Here is a 20604-nt window from a genome sequence, read left to right on the forward strand (position 1 = left end):
GATAAGTAAATTGTAATATATGGAATAGTGCACGATATTCAGTGAAAGAAGCTAGACCTGGATGAACACTATCATATAATTCCATTTATGTAACATTAAACAAAAATAGGTAAACCTCAACTAAGAATGTTTAGAGATGTACACTTGTGTGCTGCAACTATAAAAAACTATAAGGGAGTCTCTTTGTCTCTCTAGAGGAGACAAAGATCCAGAGGTTTCCAGAGTGCTGAAAATGTCTTTTTGACCTAGTGATGGTTACAGGGATATTCACATGATGAGTAGTCATTAAGATGCACATTGCCCTTTCATTTGCTTTTCTGGATGCATGCTTTACTACATGACTAGGGTATAATGAATTCCACTATTATGTGTAATTATAATGCACCAATAAAAAAAATTGTAAGGGAAGAGATGAATAGGCCTGACTATATGCACATTTATACTTCTTCAAAATAGAACTCAGCTTAAAAGGAAAACAACAAAATGAGAAGTGTATTATACACCACAAGATTGAAAGAAGAGTTTTAATATACAAGATACAGTAAGATTTTAAATATATATATATCTATATCTTCTTTGTATTCAGAGGATATGTTTTAAAAGGAAATTTGAAAAAGAAAAATATAGGTAATGGCCAATGCTTTAGAAATTTACAATGTAACTAGTATTTAGGAAATACAGATAAAATAACTCAATTTTCATTTATGCCTGTTAAGCTATTCACTACCATCCATCAGGTGGCACTGAAAATTGATTCATTGTTTCTAAGGGGTTATTGACATATTTCAAGCAATTTTATTTCCTGAAAATGTATTTCAAAGAGTAATAATTTCAAAAATAAGACCACACCTAAAATAATTCTTACCTTGCTTGCAAATTTTTGGGATCTATATTTAAAAAAGCTGTAAAATCCTGTATGGCTGAAGTCCAATTTTCATTTTCATAGAAAAACATCCCACGTTTCAATAATGCATCTACTCTTTGGGGATCATAAAAAATACACTACAGGGGCATGGAGAGGTATATAGACATGTTAAATGCTTTAAAAGCTACATACATAGTCACATAACAAATTTAGATTACATAAAAGAAAATCACTTTGAGATACCAAAATTTTCACATTTACATTTAAAGACTATATTAAGAAACCCATCCATCATCTTGAAAGGGAATATCTTTAAAATTGTTTTTAAAAAAGAAACAGCATGTATAAGAAGCCAAGTCTTTTGCCCACTGAAATTTTTACTGACAATAATTCATAAATGAATTGTTCAACTAGAATTGGGCTACATTGTATCTCTCACAGCATTTTATCCTAATTAAAGATGAAACAGATTAGATTACATCAATGCTGATTCAATCAAACCAAACATGGATTAATCTATTCTCTAACATGATAAAAAGAAATGAATTGGTAGTGGCTTGGTTTGTCCATTTCACTTAGATATACAAAGCCATACAGTGACAGACTAAATCATAAGCTCAGTTGTAAAGTTCTTCGCCTGTTGTTACTAGGGAACAATTGAAGCACAAAGGTTATCATGTATTTTCAAGGATTTTGAAACCTTCTGGTGCTGTATTAATCTATTTTTAAAATATGGTGCCCAGTAGAGGAATGGAATCAATAATCTAATAATTTCAAAATGGTGGAATGTGATGGACATCATTATCCAAAGTACATGTATGAAGGCACAAATTGGTGTGAATATACTTTGTATACAACCAGAGATATGAAAATTTTGTGCTCTGTATGTATAATATGAATTGTAATGCATTCTACTGTGTCATATATAAGTAAAAAATTAATTTAAAATAATCTAATAATTCAATATCTTCAAAGGAATTTTTGGTCACTTCTAAACCAAAAGTTACAAAACTTATACGCCTCAAGCAGAAGAGTGCCAAGGCAGTGACTAAACCATCATAGATGGGAATATGGAAAGTTAAATTACTTACATTGTTTCTTCTAAATTCTCAATTGTACTAAGGACTAGGAATTTAAAATTAAAAGTCAGAAGATCAGAGTTACATATTTTTCTGTAGTTAGAATATTTTACCTTGCCTCTATAGTTTCAAAGCATGGTTCAACATCCTCAACCAAATGTAAATATTCTCCTACTGTCCTCATTTCCATCAGCATCCATCATAATTTGTTATTATGTATTCATGTATGTGTTTATATCTATCCTTAATATATGTCCTTGAAACTATAAACTCTGTATAAGCAGAAAATGTCTATTTTATTCACTAACTTTTATCCACTACATTATGGTGCCTTAGCCAATAAATATTTGTGAGTTAATGAATGAATGACTAAAACAGTGACTATAGCTTCTTTGAGAGCAGGTAGATTCTCCCTACAAAAGAGAAGAAGCTATAAAAAGTAGAATATGGTTTTCTCTATCATCTGAAGGAAAGAGCAACTTCTTTACCTGCTGTTTCAAGTTCAAGAGGGGAAATCCATTAACCAATATTTTTTTGAAAAATCATTGAAGTAGGGTTAACATCAATACCAAGAATGAAAGCTCTAGCTCCTAACCTGTAATAAATTAATTTTGATGATATAAAATATATGAAAGACTTTCAAAACCTTGCTATACCATGAGCACAAGAATATCATGATCTAATATATATATATATATATATATATANGAAACAGGATCTCACTAAGGTTCTGAGGGCAGGCCTAAAACTTATGATCCTCCTGCCTCAGCCTCCTGAGTCACTGGGATTAAAGTCATGTGTCACTATACCCAGCAAAACTGTGGTTTTAAAATAATTTTCTCTATTATACTTTTTTAATCATTTAATTTTTAAAAAATTTCAACAAAGCCAATTGCTCTCAAAAACTGGATAAATATTCATTTGTGGTTAAAAGTACTCTCAATTTGAAAGTGACAAAAATTGCCAAATTACCTTTTACCTTTTTTATGTCTAAAATGTTTCATACTCTTTCAATGATCATAGTAAAAAGCTAGGTTTTGACAGCATAAAATTTTAAATGGGCTTTTAGCAGAGATTAACATAGGCCATTAAACAATTGTTAAGTTCATATTGAACCTTGAGTTATGTTTGGGTGCTGGGGTACAAAGAAGAGTATGACACCTTTCTCATTTCTAGGCTGTTCCATGTCTGGTGATTTGAGAGGGTTAGAAGAGAGTACATAGGGCACACATACAGATCGATCCAACCAAGAAGTCCTAGCAATACTATGACTATGAACCAGATTTTTGGAAGGTTTGTGGATCACTTCTAAAACTTCTTGTGAGATAAGCAGTAAGGAATCAAGGTATATTAAGGAAATGACTATTTCAAACCATGATGAACATTTTGAAAACAATACAGGATTATTTGAATATTAAGAGTAAAAATAATTGAGGAAAATCACATCCATTTTTGCAAAATGTATATCTATTGGTTTATGTATCTTATAATAACAATAAATGACAAAAGCTGAGATAATGATATAGGTAACATAACTAACAACAACCCACCTGTATTATTTTTATTATATTTACTTATATAATTCAAGTCATCCAAAGCATCGTTAATTCTGTCTTGGAAAAGATAAATGAAATGTCGGTGCCAATAGGCATTGAGAAGCATTGGCTCCAAAATTATAGCCTAGAAAACATATGCATAAATTTAACTAAAGTTGATTTGCTAAAGGCAGATATCCTATCGAATAAATTTTTCAAGCACTATCAATCCCAGTTGCTCTGTGTGCATATAATATAAAATAAAGCTTACTTTAGAATAGTCATCAATGGCCAGTACTCTGTTTGCTTTTTCATGCATCTCACCCCTCCTGAAATAGCTATCAGCTTCTGTGGGCCTGCACTTAATTGCCAGGGTATAATTTAGAATTGCCAAAGCAGTGTTTTCTTTGTTCTTGAAAATTTCTGCCTTTGACAAATACGCCTCTAAAGAAGAGAAAAAGGTCAAATTTAGTGTTACAATCCTTTAAGAATAAAAATTTGAAAACATTATTCTCTCTCTCTAAACATGTGATTTTAAAAAATAATTATATATATATACACACACACACACACACACACACACACACTTTTTTTTTTTTTGGTGGTACTGGAAATTGAAGGGGGGTTGTGGGGGTTGACCACTGAGCTACATCCCGAGCCCTTTTTATTTTGAAACAGGATCTCACTAAGGTTCTGAGGGCAGGCCTAAAACTTATGATCCTCCTGCCTCAGCCTCCTGAGTCACTGGGATTAAAGTCATGTGTCACTATACCCAGCAAAACTGTGGTTTTAAAATAATTTTCTCTATTATACTTTTTTAATCATTTAATTTTTAAAAAATTTCAACAAAGCCAATTGCTCTCAAAAACTGGATAAATATTCATTTGTGGTTAAAAGTACTCTCAATTTGAAAGTGACAAAAATTGCCAAATTACCTTTTACCTTTTTTATGTCTAAAATGTTTCATACTCTTTCAATGATCATAGTAAAAAGCTAGGTTTTGACAGCATAAAATTTTAAATGGGCTTTTAGCAGAGATTAACATAGGCCATTAAACAATTGTTAAGTTCATATTGAACCTTGAGTTATGTTTGGGTGCTGGGGTACAAAGAAGAGTATGACACCTTTCTCATTTCTAGGCTGTTCCATGTCTGGTGATTTGAGAGGGTTAGAAGAGAGTACATAGGGCACACATACAGATCGATCCAACCAAGAAGTCCTAGCAATACTATGACTATGAACCAGATTTTTGGAAGGTTTGTGGATCACTTCTAAAACTTCTTGTGAGATAAGCAGTAAGGAATCAAGGTATATTAAGGAAATGACTATTTCAAACCATGATGAACATTTTGAAAACAATACAGGATTATTTGAATATTAAGAGTAAAAATAATTGAGGAAAATCACATCCATTTTTGCAAAATGTATATCTATTGGTTTATGTATCTTATAATAACAATAAATGACAAAAGCTGAGATAATGATATAGGTAACATAACTAACAACAACCCACCTGTATTATTTTTATTATATTTACTTATATAATTCAAGTCATCCAAAGCATCGTTAATTCTGTCTTGGAAAAGATAAATGAAATGTCGGTGCCAATAGGCATTGAGAAGCATTGGCTCCAAAATTATAGCCTAGAAAACATATGCATAAATTTAACTAAAGTTGATTTGCTAAAGGCAGATATCCTATCGAATAAATTTTTCAAGCACTATCAATCCCAGTTGCTCTGTGTGCATATAATATAAAATAAAGCATTCCAATCTCACAAACAAAAATCTGGTGTTTTAATGCTAATTATTTGGAAATGCCAGTAATTGCATTTTCACAATCCCACATACTATATAATTATCCATTATTGAAAATTCCAGCAAAAATTACCATATCATCAAAAGCAATGCAAGTGGTAAGTATTGTTCTTTTTATTTTTAAAAAAACTTACTTCCTGTAAATCATTCATGGCACTCTGTAACTTTCCCAGATGCCTATAAATAGCTCCACGCCTGCAATATGCAACTTCAGGAAGTATCTTATTATTTATTTGTTGAGTCAAGGTTTTCACTTCAGATTTATAATGCTCAATGACTTCTGGTGGAAGATCACACCCCAAAAAATCACTTAATTCTAGTTTTGGTGGTTCTTCAACTTTTTCAGAAATCTCCTTTTCAACAGAAGTTTTCACTACTGGTGGGGGTACTTTCGGAATCTTATCTTTAATGAATATTTCAGCAGCCCACATCCGAGGATTAGTATTCCTTGGTATTCCTCCCCTACTTTCCACAAATTTATCAAAATCTAACTTCAAAGGTAAGCTGGGACACCGTACTTGACGTTCATATAATGGAACTCTGAGAAAACATTTCCTTTCTCCAGGAAGTATTCCATGAGATAATGATCTAGTTTTAAAAAGAATAAATTTTTTTAAATTACAGAAACATAATTATCTTTCTGATTAACAAATCAACTCAGCCTCAAATTATTATTATTTTTCTATTATCAAAATAAAATTACATGCTAATTTTATACAACACAAGTCTGATTTTTAATTCATTAAAATTGCAACAAAGAATGAAGAATTTCTCTCAAGTTTATAAAAGCAAAAGACTATTGTTAAAGAAGTAGTCTCACTAGAGTATTGAAATAATGTGGTCAGTGCTCCTTTCAGGCTTAATTTACACCACCACCTCATCCTCCACCAGAAGAATTACAAGGAAGAATAATAACCATTCTAACAGGAATAAGTTGATATCTTATTGTAGTTTTAATTTACATTTCCCTGATATATTTTTTTCACGAATCTATTGGCCATTTGCATGTCTTCTTTTGAGAAATGTATATTCAGGTTCTTTGGCCATTTTTCAACCAGTTTGTTTTCTTGCTATTAGGGCAGTAAACATGAGGTGAGAAGGGGAATGCCATCCCAGAGGCTGGAGAGGATACCAACTTGAGGAAATGGGAAGGAAGAACAAATACTTCCAAACAGACTACCGAATAAACAGCCAGACTTCACCCTTCTCCAGTAAGCTATCAAATTATATAATGCATAGTATGCTTTCCAATGCTTCAAGGTCAAGTAACATTTATCGTATGTCTGTACTGGTACTGCCCTAGCCACGGAGATAGGAGAAACATTCTATTGAGGAAAAAAAAAAAAAAACACATTTTTAATCCCATCATTTCACAGGCATTTACTAAGTCTATACTGTGAAAAAGACCTGGTGCTGAAACTGGGAGAACAAAAGTAAGAAAAGTCCGTTTTCTGTCCTTTCCAATTCTCTCTCATCCTCTTCACATTCTAGTGCAAGACGTCGTCATCTCTTCTGTTCAGGGTACAATAACTCCTTGCTCCCCTGCTTCTTCTCTTGCCTAATCCATCTTCCACATGGCATTTTAGCATGTTGTTTTTAAAAGTATGTGAGATCATGTTATTCCCCCAAGATCTTCCTCAGGTACCTGGAATACCAACAAAGTCCTTCACCATGTCCTGCAACGTGGCACATGATGAAGTCCCAGCAGAGATCTCTGATACCACTACACCCTCCTTCACGCCCTCTTCTTCAGCCATATCACTGAGAGCAAGGCCATTGTCCTTTTTAGCCCTTCTGACTATCTGGATTCTTCTCAATTCATGTTTCTGTTCAAATGTCACCTTAGAAAGGACTTCTGTGTGAGAGGTTTTGTTTGCACCCCAACATCAATCCTATCCTTCTCACTGTCATGGGAGACTAATGTGTACAGACTATATTCCCAAGGTCCCTTGCTGTCTGTGTTCTCATTGAGTGCAATTAGGAACCTCAGAAAGAGGAAAATGAAATCAAAGTATCTATTCCACTGGCTCCTTCGTGAAGGGTCACTCAAATTGACTATGACCTTTGATCAAAGATAACTACTTCTTTCAAGGAAGCCTTTTCTATATAACTCTTCCAGGATCTAGTAATCACCTTTTTTGTCCTTTCAAACTTAGGGGTAGAGTGACTGGACTATCTCTAGCCCCAGAAACTGCATTCTTATTTATGGTTTCCCTATACCCTGCATCTTTGTAAATTTCCCCTTTATCGGCCCCTCCCAGAATTATCCTAAACTGAGAATGCCATTTACTACTGGGAACCTGTATCTTTGTAATTACTGATAGAGTAATTGGTACCACAGCGGGACTCAGGAAACACACCCACACATAAAGGATTCTAGGATAGCCTTCTTGCCAGGGTAAAATAGGGAATAGTTAATCCGCCTCTCAAGTCATCACCATTGCTAAGAGGGAAGGATATTCAGCTGAAAGGTAAGGTACCAGGAGATCAGGTAAGCTATCACCTAGTCACTAGGACAACAATAATGGTTATAAACATTGTGTAGTCCTGACTTTTTTCAGATCAAAAGAATAGTTGCAATACTTATTAAATGCCCAAACTCTCAAAACTATGCACCAAAGTAATGAACCTAGGGAAAGAATAGGAAACTGAAATAAAAGATGTGAACATCTGAGCAGACATGAATGAAGGTGAGAATTTTGAATCTCCAAATCTCACTTACCTTCCTTTGACAGAATAAACACTGAGGGACTGTCAGATCCCCCATTTGTGAGACTCACTCCCCTCCTGCATAAATATCTTTCAACGACTACTCTGTCACATTGTTCATGCACTGTACTGGACCTGATTTATACACTCCCCAGATTCAGGAGGTGGCCTTGGGTGGGTGCTACTGGCCCTAGTAGTGTAGCCTTGGATAGCCTACCCTGGCATATTCTAAGAGAATGAGCTCAAACATTACCACCAATCACCTGGAAGTCTTGTTAAAACACAAATTTCTGGGACTCACTCCCAAAGTCTCTAATTCAGTAGACCTAGTGTGGAGTTCTAGAATTTTCATACCTAATAAGTTCCCAGATAACATACATTGATGCACTTTGAGAAGCACTTCTAAAGAGGAGTAAGCCCTAAGGTTCAAAGAAATGGAAATTGATCTGCAATATGGAACATTCTTAGTCAAGTCTTAACCCCTGGGAGGAGAAAAAAAAACAGAAAATGCATAATAGAGGGAGCACAGTATTCTTGAAAATCTTTGTCACTGCTGACCTTAGAATTGAAAAAAAAAATGATAAAGAAGAAGGATGAGAAAATTGATTTGGTTCATTTGTCCCAATGGGAACAGTTGGATACAGATGTGGTAAATTCTAGCAAAGACCTGTAAGCACAATTATATCAATAAACCACAGGGACAGAATGATAATAACCAAATCTTAATTTGCAAGGATCTATGGCCATAACTAAATGACCACAAGTACTCAGAGGATGAGATAGATGGGCATTCCTTGACTTACACAGGTGAGAAGCTTCTAGGTCTTCTGGGCATAAAGCTAACCAGCTATAGTGGAGATTGACATTTTTTTGCCTAACTCTCAGACCTAGGCAAGTTTGCATCCAATATCTCTCACCTGACAGAAAGGCCAAGCCAGGCCTAACTGAGAAAGAATCCTGCCATGAGGCATAGATTTACATAGTGAATTTCCCCCAAAACTTTCCAAAGGTATGAGGAAGGAAAAATACTAAGACTTCCTGGAGGTTATCAGATACTTGCTTTCAACTTATCCTGATCCACCAACACCCTCTGTGGGTGCCACCGAAATCTATCAGTCCAATTAAGGAATAATGAAAATCAGGTGATAGGAAAAATCTTAGCTTGAGACCTCCTAACAGTAGATCTAGTGAGGCAAGGACCCGTTTTCCAGAAAAAAAAAAAAAATCTTGTATATAAATTACTGTAAATCATTGCAGATTTAATCAGGTGTTGATAACAACCACAACTTTAGTTCCAGATGTGGTAGGTATATTTACTGAAGCAATGAACATACCTCCTGACACCTGGTTTGCAGCTGTGGTCCTGATATAATTTCTTTTCCTTTTCTGCAAGATGGGGAATCAGGTAAAGTTTACATTTTCACAGCAGGGACAATAATATTATCTTTACTATCCTGACCAGCATGTCAGCTGTCCTGCAATGTCTTCATAATATAAAAAAGCTAGGCTGAAGTCCAGTCCATTTAGATTTTTGTCTACACTGCACCACCAAAGCCATAACCATCTGTTCGCTAAGCAGTCTTACCCTTCTCAGCAAACCTCCATCTCTCCAATTGCTCCAGGAGAAATCCTTGGAATCATCCTTAATCTGTTTCTTTTCACATCCCACAAAAAATCCAGGAGTAAATACTATTGACTCTACTCCCCAAATCTATCTTAGAGTCCAAGCACTTTTCACTACTTAGATCACCTCAGACAAGCAACCACTTCTCTTCTGGATTATTTCAATAGCCTTCTCGCTGCTTCTACTACAATCAATCTATTTTTTCACACAGCAACCACAGTGAGCCTTTGGAAACATAAACTATGCTGTATCAATTCACTTCTCTCAACTCCCAATGTTTTCTTTTGTATTTGAGAATCCAGTGTCCTTACCATAACCTGTAAATGGCACTACCCAATTATCAAGTTCACAATGACTTCCTGGCACTTTTATAATTTCAAACTTATCATTTACTGTGGCTCACAAGGCACTGCATGAAATCAATCTGACCTCTTCCCTGACTTCACTTCTCACCACTCTGACTCCCTCTTTTCCTGCCATACTAATTTCTATGCTGTCCTTCAAAAAGAAGGAAGGAAGGAAGGAAGGAAGGAAGGAGAAAGAAAGAAAGAAAGAAAGAAAGAAAGAAAGAAAGAAAGAAAGAAAGAAAGAAAGAAAGAAAGAAAGAAAGAAAGAAAGAAAGAAAGAAAGAAAGAAAGAAAGAAAGAAAGAAAGAAAGAAAGAAAGAAAGAAAGAAAGAAAGAAAGAAAGAAAGAAAGAAAAGAAAAAGCATGTGAAAGAAAGAAAGAAAGAAAAGAAAAGAAAAAGCATGTCCCCAACTCAAGGCCTTTGCACTTGCTGTTACCTCTTCTTCAGATGTTCAAACCTCTCACTATTTCATTCCATTCAATCCTATGCTCACATATCATTACCTCATAAAGGCTATGGCCACTCTTGTCTAAAATAGTAACCCCCATGTCACTGCCTTAATTTTCTTCATAACATTTCTCTCTTAACATCATTTGTTAATCTCATCTCCACCCCTTCTCTGTCTCCCCTTCTTTCCCACTAGAATATAAGCTCTATGAGAACAGAAAGTTTGTCAGTCTTGTTTACTGCCCTCTGTTTTTTATACAGAATAGTGTCTGCTTTGTAGTAGCTGCCCAATAAATTTACATTAAACAAATGAATGGCTTAAATCATTTATTCATCAAATTGTGGATCAGTTCCTACTATGTGTCATAATTCAATTAAAGAAATTGAGCTTTCACCCCTTCACTCTGGACTTACAAACTTCACCTTCTTTGAAAATAGAAAAGACTTGAAACCTTCCCTCATTTTCATATGACCAAACACATAGAATCACATACACCAGTCTTCCCTTTGTTTTTAATGATGGACGTGCCCTCCTTTAAGTTCATTTTAAGTACTTATGTTCTGTATTTCATCCACTTTTACCTTCCCAAGGGTTTCATTCTTTCAATGACTCCTGGTTTTTCTGTATCCACTGTTCCCCCTCTACTGAATCATTCACACCAGCACATAAACATGCTATGCTATCTCCCACTAAGAATATACTAAAAATCCATACAGAGCTGTGATTGTGTTATGATGGTAGAAGCCCCTTCTGTTTATAACAATAACGAACTGAAAAGTTACTAAAAAAATCAACTGCATGAGGATTCTGAGGAGTAAACAAAAGCAGGCACTCTGAATGGGAGTCAAAACTTGGTGAAGCAGCCCTTAGGGGAAAAACTTCCCAATGGTTTTGTCCTTTTGTGTCTTTACATCAGAGATGAGCTACAATTCAGAGCAGCTGGTGGGACGTACTTAAAGAGCAATAGATACTTGGAAATTTTATTAGACAGAGAAAGGGCCAGAACGAAAAAGAAACTCCGGAAGAAAGAGAGTTGAATCCTTGAAGGAATCTTCTAATTCTATATTAATCCATATGCACCTCAGCCCAACTCCTGAACCACACATGCTCAAGACTGACTGGAATGATGTAGCAAAGGTTAGAGGACTTTAAACTAAAAAAAAAAAAAAAAAGTGTAACTTGAAACTGAGTCACTTATCCACTCAAGAGATTTTTAAAACCAATCAAAAGCCTAAGCTGACATTGTTGCCATGGTCAAATGTTAAAATTCAGTCCCAAGGTTCCATAAATTAAGATGGGAAAGAAAAAGAATAAGTTAAATACCCATTTTTCACATTCTGATTTTAAAAAGAAATAATGAAAGAAAAAAAAAACTTGCCAACTATTAGGGAGAGATAAACATTTAGGATCCTAAATTCTGAAAGCAACATATGGTCTTATAAAAGTACATAAGACAGTAACATGAACATCTTTAAGTTTTAATAAAAGCAAAGAATGTTCTCATGATCTCAAAGTAATCAACCTTGACAAAAATTAAAATGTCCTTTAACCTTTTTTTTTTTTTCTTGGTCAGGGGATATAGATGATAGATGGAATCGAGTTCCATGTATGTATGCTGGCTTCACGTGCTGCAACTGGAAACCAGTTTAGAATAGCAAATGATGTGAATATTTAGTAAATTTCTTATCAGATTATTCAAGCTTACTTTGATGGCAGAGGTCCTGAAGTTATAATACATTTTTTAACATCCTCAATGAGTTCCATAAAACAACCATGTATTTGATTCCATTATATAAAACATTTATTAAGATATACTCGAGGAAAATAGGAATATGTATAAACATGAATCATAAAATTTTAACCAATGACACAAATGTGCACACAAAACAAATTCTAAAGTAATTATTTCAAACACATCCCTTACTATTGGTTCACTACTTGCTTACTTCTTACTTTTCTCCTAATACTTTCTAACTAGAGAGCAAAAATGATTCTAAAGTTTTACAAAGATTTATGAAAGAAAATCTTGAAGTTGAAAACAAAAATTTTCATTTATTTTTTTGTGTGAATTGGGGTACGATCAATATGTTTTGATTGGTAGAGCCCTTTGATCTACTCAGAAATACAGCTGTCATGAATGAAAATATACCTTAAGAATCCCCACCTTCCACATGGCATTGTTCAAAAAGACTTTTAAAATTGTAAATAAGGAAGAAATGTTCTTTTTAATCACAAATAAATGTTTACTTAGAAAAATTTTCAAAAAATATAGAAGTGGTGGTCACAGACACAAGTCTGTGATCCCTAGTCAGAAAGCTGAGGCAGGAAGATGGCAAGCTGAAGTCCATCCTGGACAATTTAACAAGACCCTGTCTCAGAATAAAAGATAAAAAGGGATGCAAATGTAGATAGAGTGTCCTGGGGTTCAATCTCTAGTAACACACGCGCGCGTGCGCGCGCACACACACACACACACACAGATGTGCATAAAGTAAAACACTGAAAGTCTCAGCCTGCCCCGTCTAATCAATTTCCTATAACCCAGAAATAGTTACTACAACAGTTTGCTGTATAAAACTCCAGACTTTCTATATAGAAACACATTTTACACACATACTCACTTAAAAATGCAATTGTTAAAATGTATTCCCATATAAACATTCCAAAATACGCTGTGGCTTGAGAGAATTGCTGTACTTTCTAAATTTCTTTACAATACATTTGTTTTATTTTTACTACCAAGTAAGTATAACATTTTCAAGAAAACAAAGAATAAGAACTTGCTACACAACTCTCTAGAAAAACATAAAGAGCAAATACAGACGGTGGATGAACTTTTACAAGGAAAAGTCATAATCCCACATCATTGAAGTTAAATAGTCCAGATCAAAAAGAAAGATCAGAAAGGGAGACTTGCTGTTTACTTCCACCCTAAAAGGGAAATATTTCTTTATATATTGCAAGTCTAGATCTATGTTTTTATAGCCATGAGTATGGTTATAGTTTTTCATTGAGAGGAACCAAGGTAAATCAACCTGCTACCTCACCTGCCAGTATAAAAATACCAGGCTGTCAAGTCAGAATCCATGTATACATAATGAGTTGTAATGAGATGTAAGACTATTTGAAGAAACAAATAATTTTTTTAAATAGTTTAAATGTTTGCTCAAAATTTTTCATTTGTGCAAGAATAAGGTTGATTTTACTACATGAATTATGGGATCTTTGAGCTGAAAGTTACTTTAGAAATCCTGTGAATAACCTCTAAATCTTCCAGCTAGGGAGACATCCAAAGAAATTAAGTAGTTTGGGCTGGTTACCAAGGACTTAGTGAATGGGGATTAGAATTCAAATATACAGATTCCTGACCCAAAGGAAGAATAAAAACAACAAAGGAAAATGTGTCATCTCCTGCTGGATGTGGGGAGAGGGATTAAACTCTGCCTCTCTTGGTGATTTAACAGCAACAAGATGGGCCCAGAAAACCAAGACTGAGATCACAGATTCACTTTCAGGAGCAGGTCATACAAGGTTTTGATAATGGAAGAATGGACTAAAGGCAATTATTCTAGAATGGGGCCCAACGAGAGGAATTCGTGGATATAGGCAAACCATCAGCAAAAGGACAGGCCTAAGAATGTTCCTCAGTCCTGGAAGCCAGAGCACTGAGAGAGATCCAAGAGACTAGCGATTCACACAAGCCCAGGTAAGCAGGAATGGTAACAGTAAGTCAAGGCAGCCAGGCCTTCAGTGGGAATGGTTCACTGCTTTGTCAGCCAACTGATGAGGAAGATTTCCTCTTGTACCTCACTAACTGGTTAGTCTCTCAACATTGGGCTTAAGGACCAAAGCAGAGGGACACTTGAAGAGAAACAGGGAAGCTACAAAGTTAGTACAGGTGTATAGCATCCAGCCAAGACCTAGCTGAGGAAGGAGGCAACACAGCAACCTACAGCAAGAAGACTGAAGGGGAAGGCATGAGTCTGGGTCTTTAATCTGCTCAAATGGCCTTCTGCAGGAACTCCTTTCCACAGTCAAGATTTGGCTTGTTACATGAGAACACACGTAGTCCACCTCTAACCATTAAAAGAGCCCACCAAGAAGAGCTATGATTCAACAAGCTTAAAGGTGGAATAGGAAATAATAAGAAGGATATTTTTGAGTTACCAAGTTAAGATTGGTAAAAAAAAAAAAAAAAAAAGATCTCCAGCTAGAGGAATAAAACTATTTTTAAAGAAATTTGATAACTTGTTGTGAACTGATAATTATCTCCTATCTACATTTAGGTGGTAAATTAATTTAAGACTTTTAAAAAAAGAAAGAAAGAAAGAAGAAAGTTAAGAAAGCTATACTAACATGTGTCTTGGATAAACACTGCACAGTTTATTTTATTGCCACCACCAAAAGGCTCATTGTGTGATTCTTATCATGCTTGTTGGCAGCATACACAAATTTTAAATCAGGCTATTAATAAAGGCAAATAAGTCTCTTATAAATGGTGAAATTTTATACCCAAAAGGATGAAGAGTCAGTAAGCAAAACAACATCCCACAAAAGCAGTGTTTCATCTACTATTATATCCTTCCCATGGAAATCACCTAAGTCATGGTGGTGCTGTGTTGTCCTTTAACTAGGATGGTGAAGACTCAATACACTTTGAAATCAGTAAATGTGCCAAAGACATATGAGCAAACTTCTAGTTCTGTTCTAAAACATTTTTTAACTTAAGAAATCTACCCAAAATCTCCTAAAGATAACCTAATCAAAAAATTTCATTACAGAGGAGAAACAAAAGTATATGGAGATCTCAGGATCAAATGGCATTCTCCACTGTGGTTGGCCTCTGTCCCACTCTGTCACTCACACTTACGTGCTATTCCCCAGTCTCTTCAGAAATATGTCATGATCCGCACCAAAAGATAAGACTTTTGCAGAGCCTGCAAGCCTTTATAACAATAAAGTGAACACAAACTTTTTATTCCTTTATCATCAAGAAAGTTTTTACTTTTCAAAAGGACGTTTTTAATAAGCCCTATCATCCAGGGACATCTAAAGAGAAATGAATCCCACGAATTTTTGAAAGACATTTTGTAGCCGGGCACTGGCACACGTCTGTAAATACCAGCAGCTCAGGAAGCTGAAACAGGAGGATTGCAAGTTCAAAGCCAGCCTCAGCAACTTAGGAAGACCCTAAGCAACTCAGCAAGACCCTGCTTCTAAATAAAATATAAGAAAGGGGCTGAGGATATGGCTCAGCAGTTAAAGACCCCTGAGTTCATTCCCTGGTACCAAAAGAAAGAAGAAAGAAAACCATTTTGCACAACACTTTGGTTATGGAAAGTGATTCAATGGAGTTTTACTTGGCCATAAAGATAAATGAAATTATAGAATTGCCAGTAAAGGAACAAAACTGGAGAATATCATGTTAAGTGAAATAAGCCAGACTCAGAAAATCAAAGGTCAAAAGTTTTCTCTCATACAGCAGAAGCTACAGCAAAGTAAGAGAAAAAGCATAGGGGGATCCAATCCCACAAGACGACGGAGATCAAAGGAGTAAAATAAAGCAATTGAGGGCATGGGGGGGGGGGAAGAAGGAGGGACAAGAAAGAGGAGTAAATTCAGAATGAATTTGATAAAATTATGCTATGTACATGTACAAATATGCCACAGTGAACTCCACCTTTCTGTATATCTATAAATCAACAATTAAATAAATAAATAAATAAATGGAAGACCAGTAGAGTTGAGGAAAGGGAATGGGGGAAGGAAAGAGGAAGCACTGGAGCCTGAAATGGAGCAAATTAAATTCCACACATGTACGATTATGTCAAAAGGAACCCAACTAGTATACATAACTATAATGCACTGGATAGAAGCATAATTTTTTTTTTTCATTTAATTAGTCTGAAGTATCACGGGAAAAAAGAAAAAGAAAAAAAAAGTGATATTCTGAACACTGAAACATGAACATATCTCAAGTTCCACTGGCTATGATTTCAGGTCCCTCCATATTTTTAAATACACTAGCTATTATTACCTCTGAGTAAGGAGAAAATCAATTATTTTTGTGTGTTGATCTCTGAAGAAGGGCTCAGAACATACAAAGCCCAGTTTCTCTATATGTCCATTTCTCATTCGAGAAAAAGTTAAAATTTGAAAACAGTTAAATACAGAAATCTATTTTGATTTTTAAATGAGTGGTATTTGTTTGGAGCACGGGTTAGTTTTTCATACCCAACCATATCTAACAAGTAATTTGTTAGATTTTTTTTTTTCTTTCCACTGAGAGACTTCATTCAGTCATCAAGCTGATTTAGTTTTGTTTGTCATCCTAAATCATATAACCACTTTATAGTTTGAGCAACACACATATTAATACCATGAAACATCCATGTTTTTAAAAATTGATGGACTATACCTTTAGCATATTTTCAGTGCTAAGGAAGATAATAAAACTTCACTGGGGGAAATTATAAAATTGAGGCCAAAACCACAATACATTTCTTAAATTATAAAGTAATACTGCTTGAACAAGACCTTTGGATTGTTTTTCGAGGCTTGGCTAACTCTTTATACACAGTCGTAAGTTTATTCGATTTCAGTCTTTTCTTCCATTTCATCATCCTTCTCTTGGGAAAAACAATGTAAGTAATGCCAGCTTTTTTCGATGCTTCAATGAGAGACAGAGAGATGTCTTCAAAAGTGCTGTTATCCGGAATGCTCTCCAGGAGCTCACTAATATGTGCTCTGATGAAAGGGGCCTGGGCCTTCTTTTGCTCAGCAAACTGCAGCTCCAATGCCCTTCTTTTCTGGTACATCAACACTCTCAGGTTGCTTTGAATATCATCCTTTAGTTCTAATGATTTGGTGGTGAACTCCTTTCTCAATTCAACTGCAGATTTTGCTCTCTTAATAAGGAAAAAAGGAGGTGAAAAATATATACGATCAATTAAAATTAATTTGGCTATAGTTACTAATAATGTAGTTTGGGCACTGTTTTGAAAATGTTTTAAACTGGGTATTAATGACAAGATAGAAAAGACATACAGTAAAACAGGCAAACAGTTAAGAAAATGAGCCCGATAAAGGCTTCTCCACTCCATTAGATCAACCTGTAGAAACAAATTCCAAACATTCCATCCAACTCCTTTGTCACAGGGCAGTGAGCAAAGGCAAGACAGACCTGAGTGAATGTTACAGACTCAAGCTAATTAGCATAGATTTTGCCCAATAGCATTGGTATTTCTTCAATACCTAATTATCATAAATATTGATGGACACTACTACCCAGTAGCTACATAACCCCCTAGACTAGTACATTTAAGTGGCAACCCCAGTCAGGACCCCAACTGGGTCCCTTCTCGCCCTGAAGAAGCTCTGTCTCTTTTCTTCTCCCTTGAATAAATCCTACTCTTTTACGCTTACTCGTCCATGTCTGTGGATTTCATTCTTCAAATTCATGAGACAAGAACCTTGAAAGAAGACACCGGCTGGCAGCTGAGTTCTGCTGCAACACTACAACAGCAGGAGCTGAAAATCTGGTCAATTATACATTAATCATTGAAACTCTAATACTCATTATTCAATAAAAGAACACAGATTTCTAATCCTTTGATATATCATTTCCTGCCTATTGAAGCACTGTCAACAAATTTATAGCATTTCATTTTGCTAATAAATAATTTGTTATAGAGAGATCTTTTTATAGTGAATTTAGACCCGAATTCCAAACAACAATTTCATACAAGCTAGTTATGTATCTAAAATGTACTAAAGAATAATAGAGATCTTGACCATCCATGATATTATACTCCTCCATCTGAGGAAACTATATTTGACTCAAAATGTAATTAGAACAGAGACTAAAATATGAAACATACATGCATGCATTTGGAAAAAAATGTAAGGCAATTATTATTGGTAGAAATATAAACATATATTTTGGATAATGAAAGCTGAAATTACAATACCTTCAATTGTGTAGACTGTGTACTGAGACATTTTTTAATATTTTCAAATGATGCAGATTTTTTTAGTAAGAAAACCTGCAAAATAATTGAATGAGAAATACATATTAACCGTAGACATAAACTAAAATGTCATATGATAGTTGGCTAATAATAATTATGTAGGTAAATTAATGAAATGTAGAAATACTAATTAAAACATAGGTTCTTACTGACTTTGAAGTCGCTGACTTCTTGAAGAGGAACAGGGTTTAAAGTGCATCAATTAACATAGCAAAGTATATAATAAAGAAAATTATCTTATTAATTCTCTAATCACAAGCAACCTCAACTTTTTACTTCAGGGAACCAGATAAATATTATATATTATTATAACGGCACCAAGAATAGGGATATTATATTAAAAGAGCTGAAACTGGAGTGGAAAGTATAAAGGAAATGTTATGTTCCACGCTTTCAGACAGGATAACAGTGCAAACAGCAAGAGATATAGCTGTAATCAAAAGCACCTGTGGCAATGACTGTAAAGCTGGCACAGATCAGGTATAAAGAGAACGCAGAAGAGGGAGAAACCAGTTCTGAACAGGTGGAAATCTGGATAGACCAGCTTAAACAGGAAGCATCAGAACTACTATGTGAAGACAGCAGCACTTCTGTAGTGAGAAAGGGTAGAGAATATCCCAGGACAAGGCAACAGCCTCAGCAAGCAGAGAAATGTCCAAGTAACAGAAATATTAGCCCGTGAGGATTCTCGTGTGGTCAGAGTACAGCACACATGGAGGTTACATGGAAGTAGAGGTAAAATGGGAGGTAATACAGATGAGGTCAAGTTAAGAGGCTTAGTTAAGCACTCTGACTTAATTTTATTTGCTAGGTGGATTGGTTGAGTTTTGTTTTTTTTTTTTTTTTCATTTAGAGAGAGAGAATTTTTGATATTTATTTATTTTTTTTTTTAGTTATCGGCAGACACAACATCTTTGTTTGTATGTGGTGCTGAGGATCGAACCCGGGCCGCACGCATGCCAGGCGAGCGCGCTACCGCTTGAGCCACATCCCCAGCCCCCTGGTTGAGTTTTTTTGAGTCATGAGTGACATAATGATACCCATTTTAAGACTACAGCGGGATAACTCAAAAATGCAGCTACTAAAAATGGGAATATATGATAGGTAGATGCAAGTGATGCTACTACCACACTCTAAAAAGCTTAAATGGCTTTCGAACCTAGAGAAGTGTCATTTATTGATTCAATTTTTTTTTAAGTAATAGTCACTGCTCTAGATGTTGTAGATAGAATAGTGAACATGAATGATATAACTTCAGGCTGGTGAGGAAGAAAAAGATCAAACATACATTGGGGAAAAATATTCCTTGAGTGCTATCAAGAAGGCAGAGAAACAGTGATCCATAGGAGAAACATTACTATCCCCTTCTGAAAAGAGTATTCCCTGATTATGGGGGTCAGTGGAGGAAGCATTGAGGCATATTTAACCTAGTTAGCTGACTAGAAAAGGGGTTTTGAGTTGTTTCAGGGGACGAATTCTCTACTATGTGGCACATACCCAAGATATCATCTAGGGGAGTAGAGGGCTGAAGGCACTGTGAAAGCAAAATGAAACATTCCTGTTCGTCCCCCATAAAGTTCAGGCATTACTAAGCCCATTATATAAATTTCATACCTCTCCTCTGCCCTCGATCACCATTTCATTTTTTCCAATTATATTTATTACTCAATAAGCTTACCTAGATACAGTACAGTGATACTGGAGTCATGAGTATACATCTAATCTAATCACCATTTAGAGCCATCAGTTTTACTCTGCTTCATGGCCATAAACAGCTTCTGTATTCAATCAAAAGGCTCATAAGGGGCTGGGGCTGTGAGAGGCAATGGGTTTGATCCCCAGCACCACATAAAAAATAAATAAATAAAGATATTGTGTCCATCTACAACTAAAAAAAGAAAAGGAAAATATTTCTTTTTTTAAAAAAGGCTTATAAATGTGTTCCTTTAATCACTCAAGTCTTAAGGCAAGAATAAGAAGGAAAACTGGAAATTTTAGAAAAATTCACAGCAGATATGTTGCTATTGATTAGTGAATATCATCTTTGGAGTGCCATAAAGACAGCATCTTTGACAAAGAGAAAATGTAACCTTTACAAAGATACCATTGTCTAGTCTAAGCCATTTCCCGGAATGTGGAAGTACCAAGA

At 35.2% G+C, this 20604-nt stretch overlaps 1 protein-coding gene across 1 annotated transcript in view; it reads right to left on the reverse strand.

Moving 5' to 3' along the window:
* Positions 1-20604, reverse strand: part of Ttc6 (tetratricopeptide repeat domain 6) — a 242176-nt gene that overhangs the window by 77192 nt on the left and 144380 nt on the right. Inside the window, exons 10-15 of the mRNA XM_048798678.1 lie at positions 18396-18470; positions 16963-17333; positions 5431-5884; positions 4993-5122; positions 3751-3923; positions 866-1002 (exon numbers count right to left, since the gene is read on the reverse strand). Of these exons, the coding sequence (XP_048654635.1) occupies positions 866-1002; positions 3751-3923; positions 4993-5122; positions 5431-5884; positions 16963-17333; positions 18396-18470 (1340 nt within the window). The remainder of the gene's footprint in view (positions 1-865; positions 1003-3750; positions 3924-4992; positions 5123-5430; positions 5885-16962; positions 17334-18395; positions 18471-20604) is intronic.

Source organism: Marmota marmota, unplaced genomic scaffold, assembly GCF_001458135.2.
Source record: "Marmota marmota marmota unplaced genomic scaffold, marMar, whole genome shotgun sequence".
NCBI classification, from domain to species: domain Eukaryota; kingdom Metazoa; phylum Chordata; class Mammalia; order Rodentia; family Sciuridae; genus Marmota; species Marmota marmota.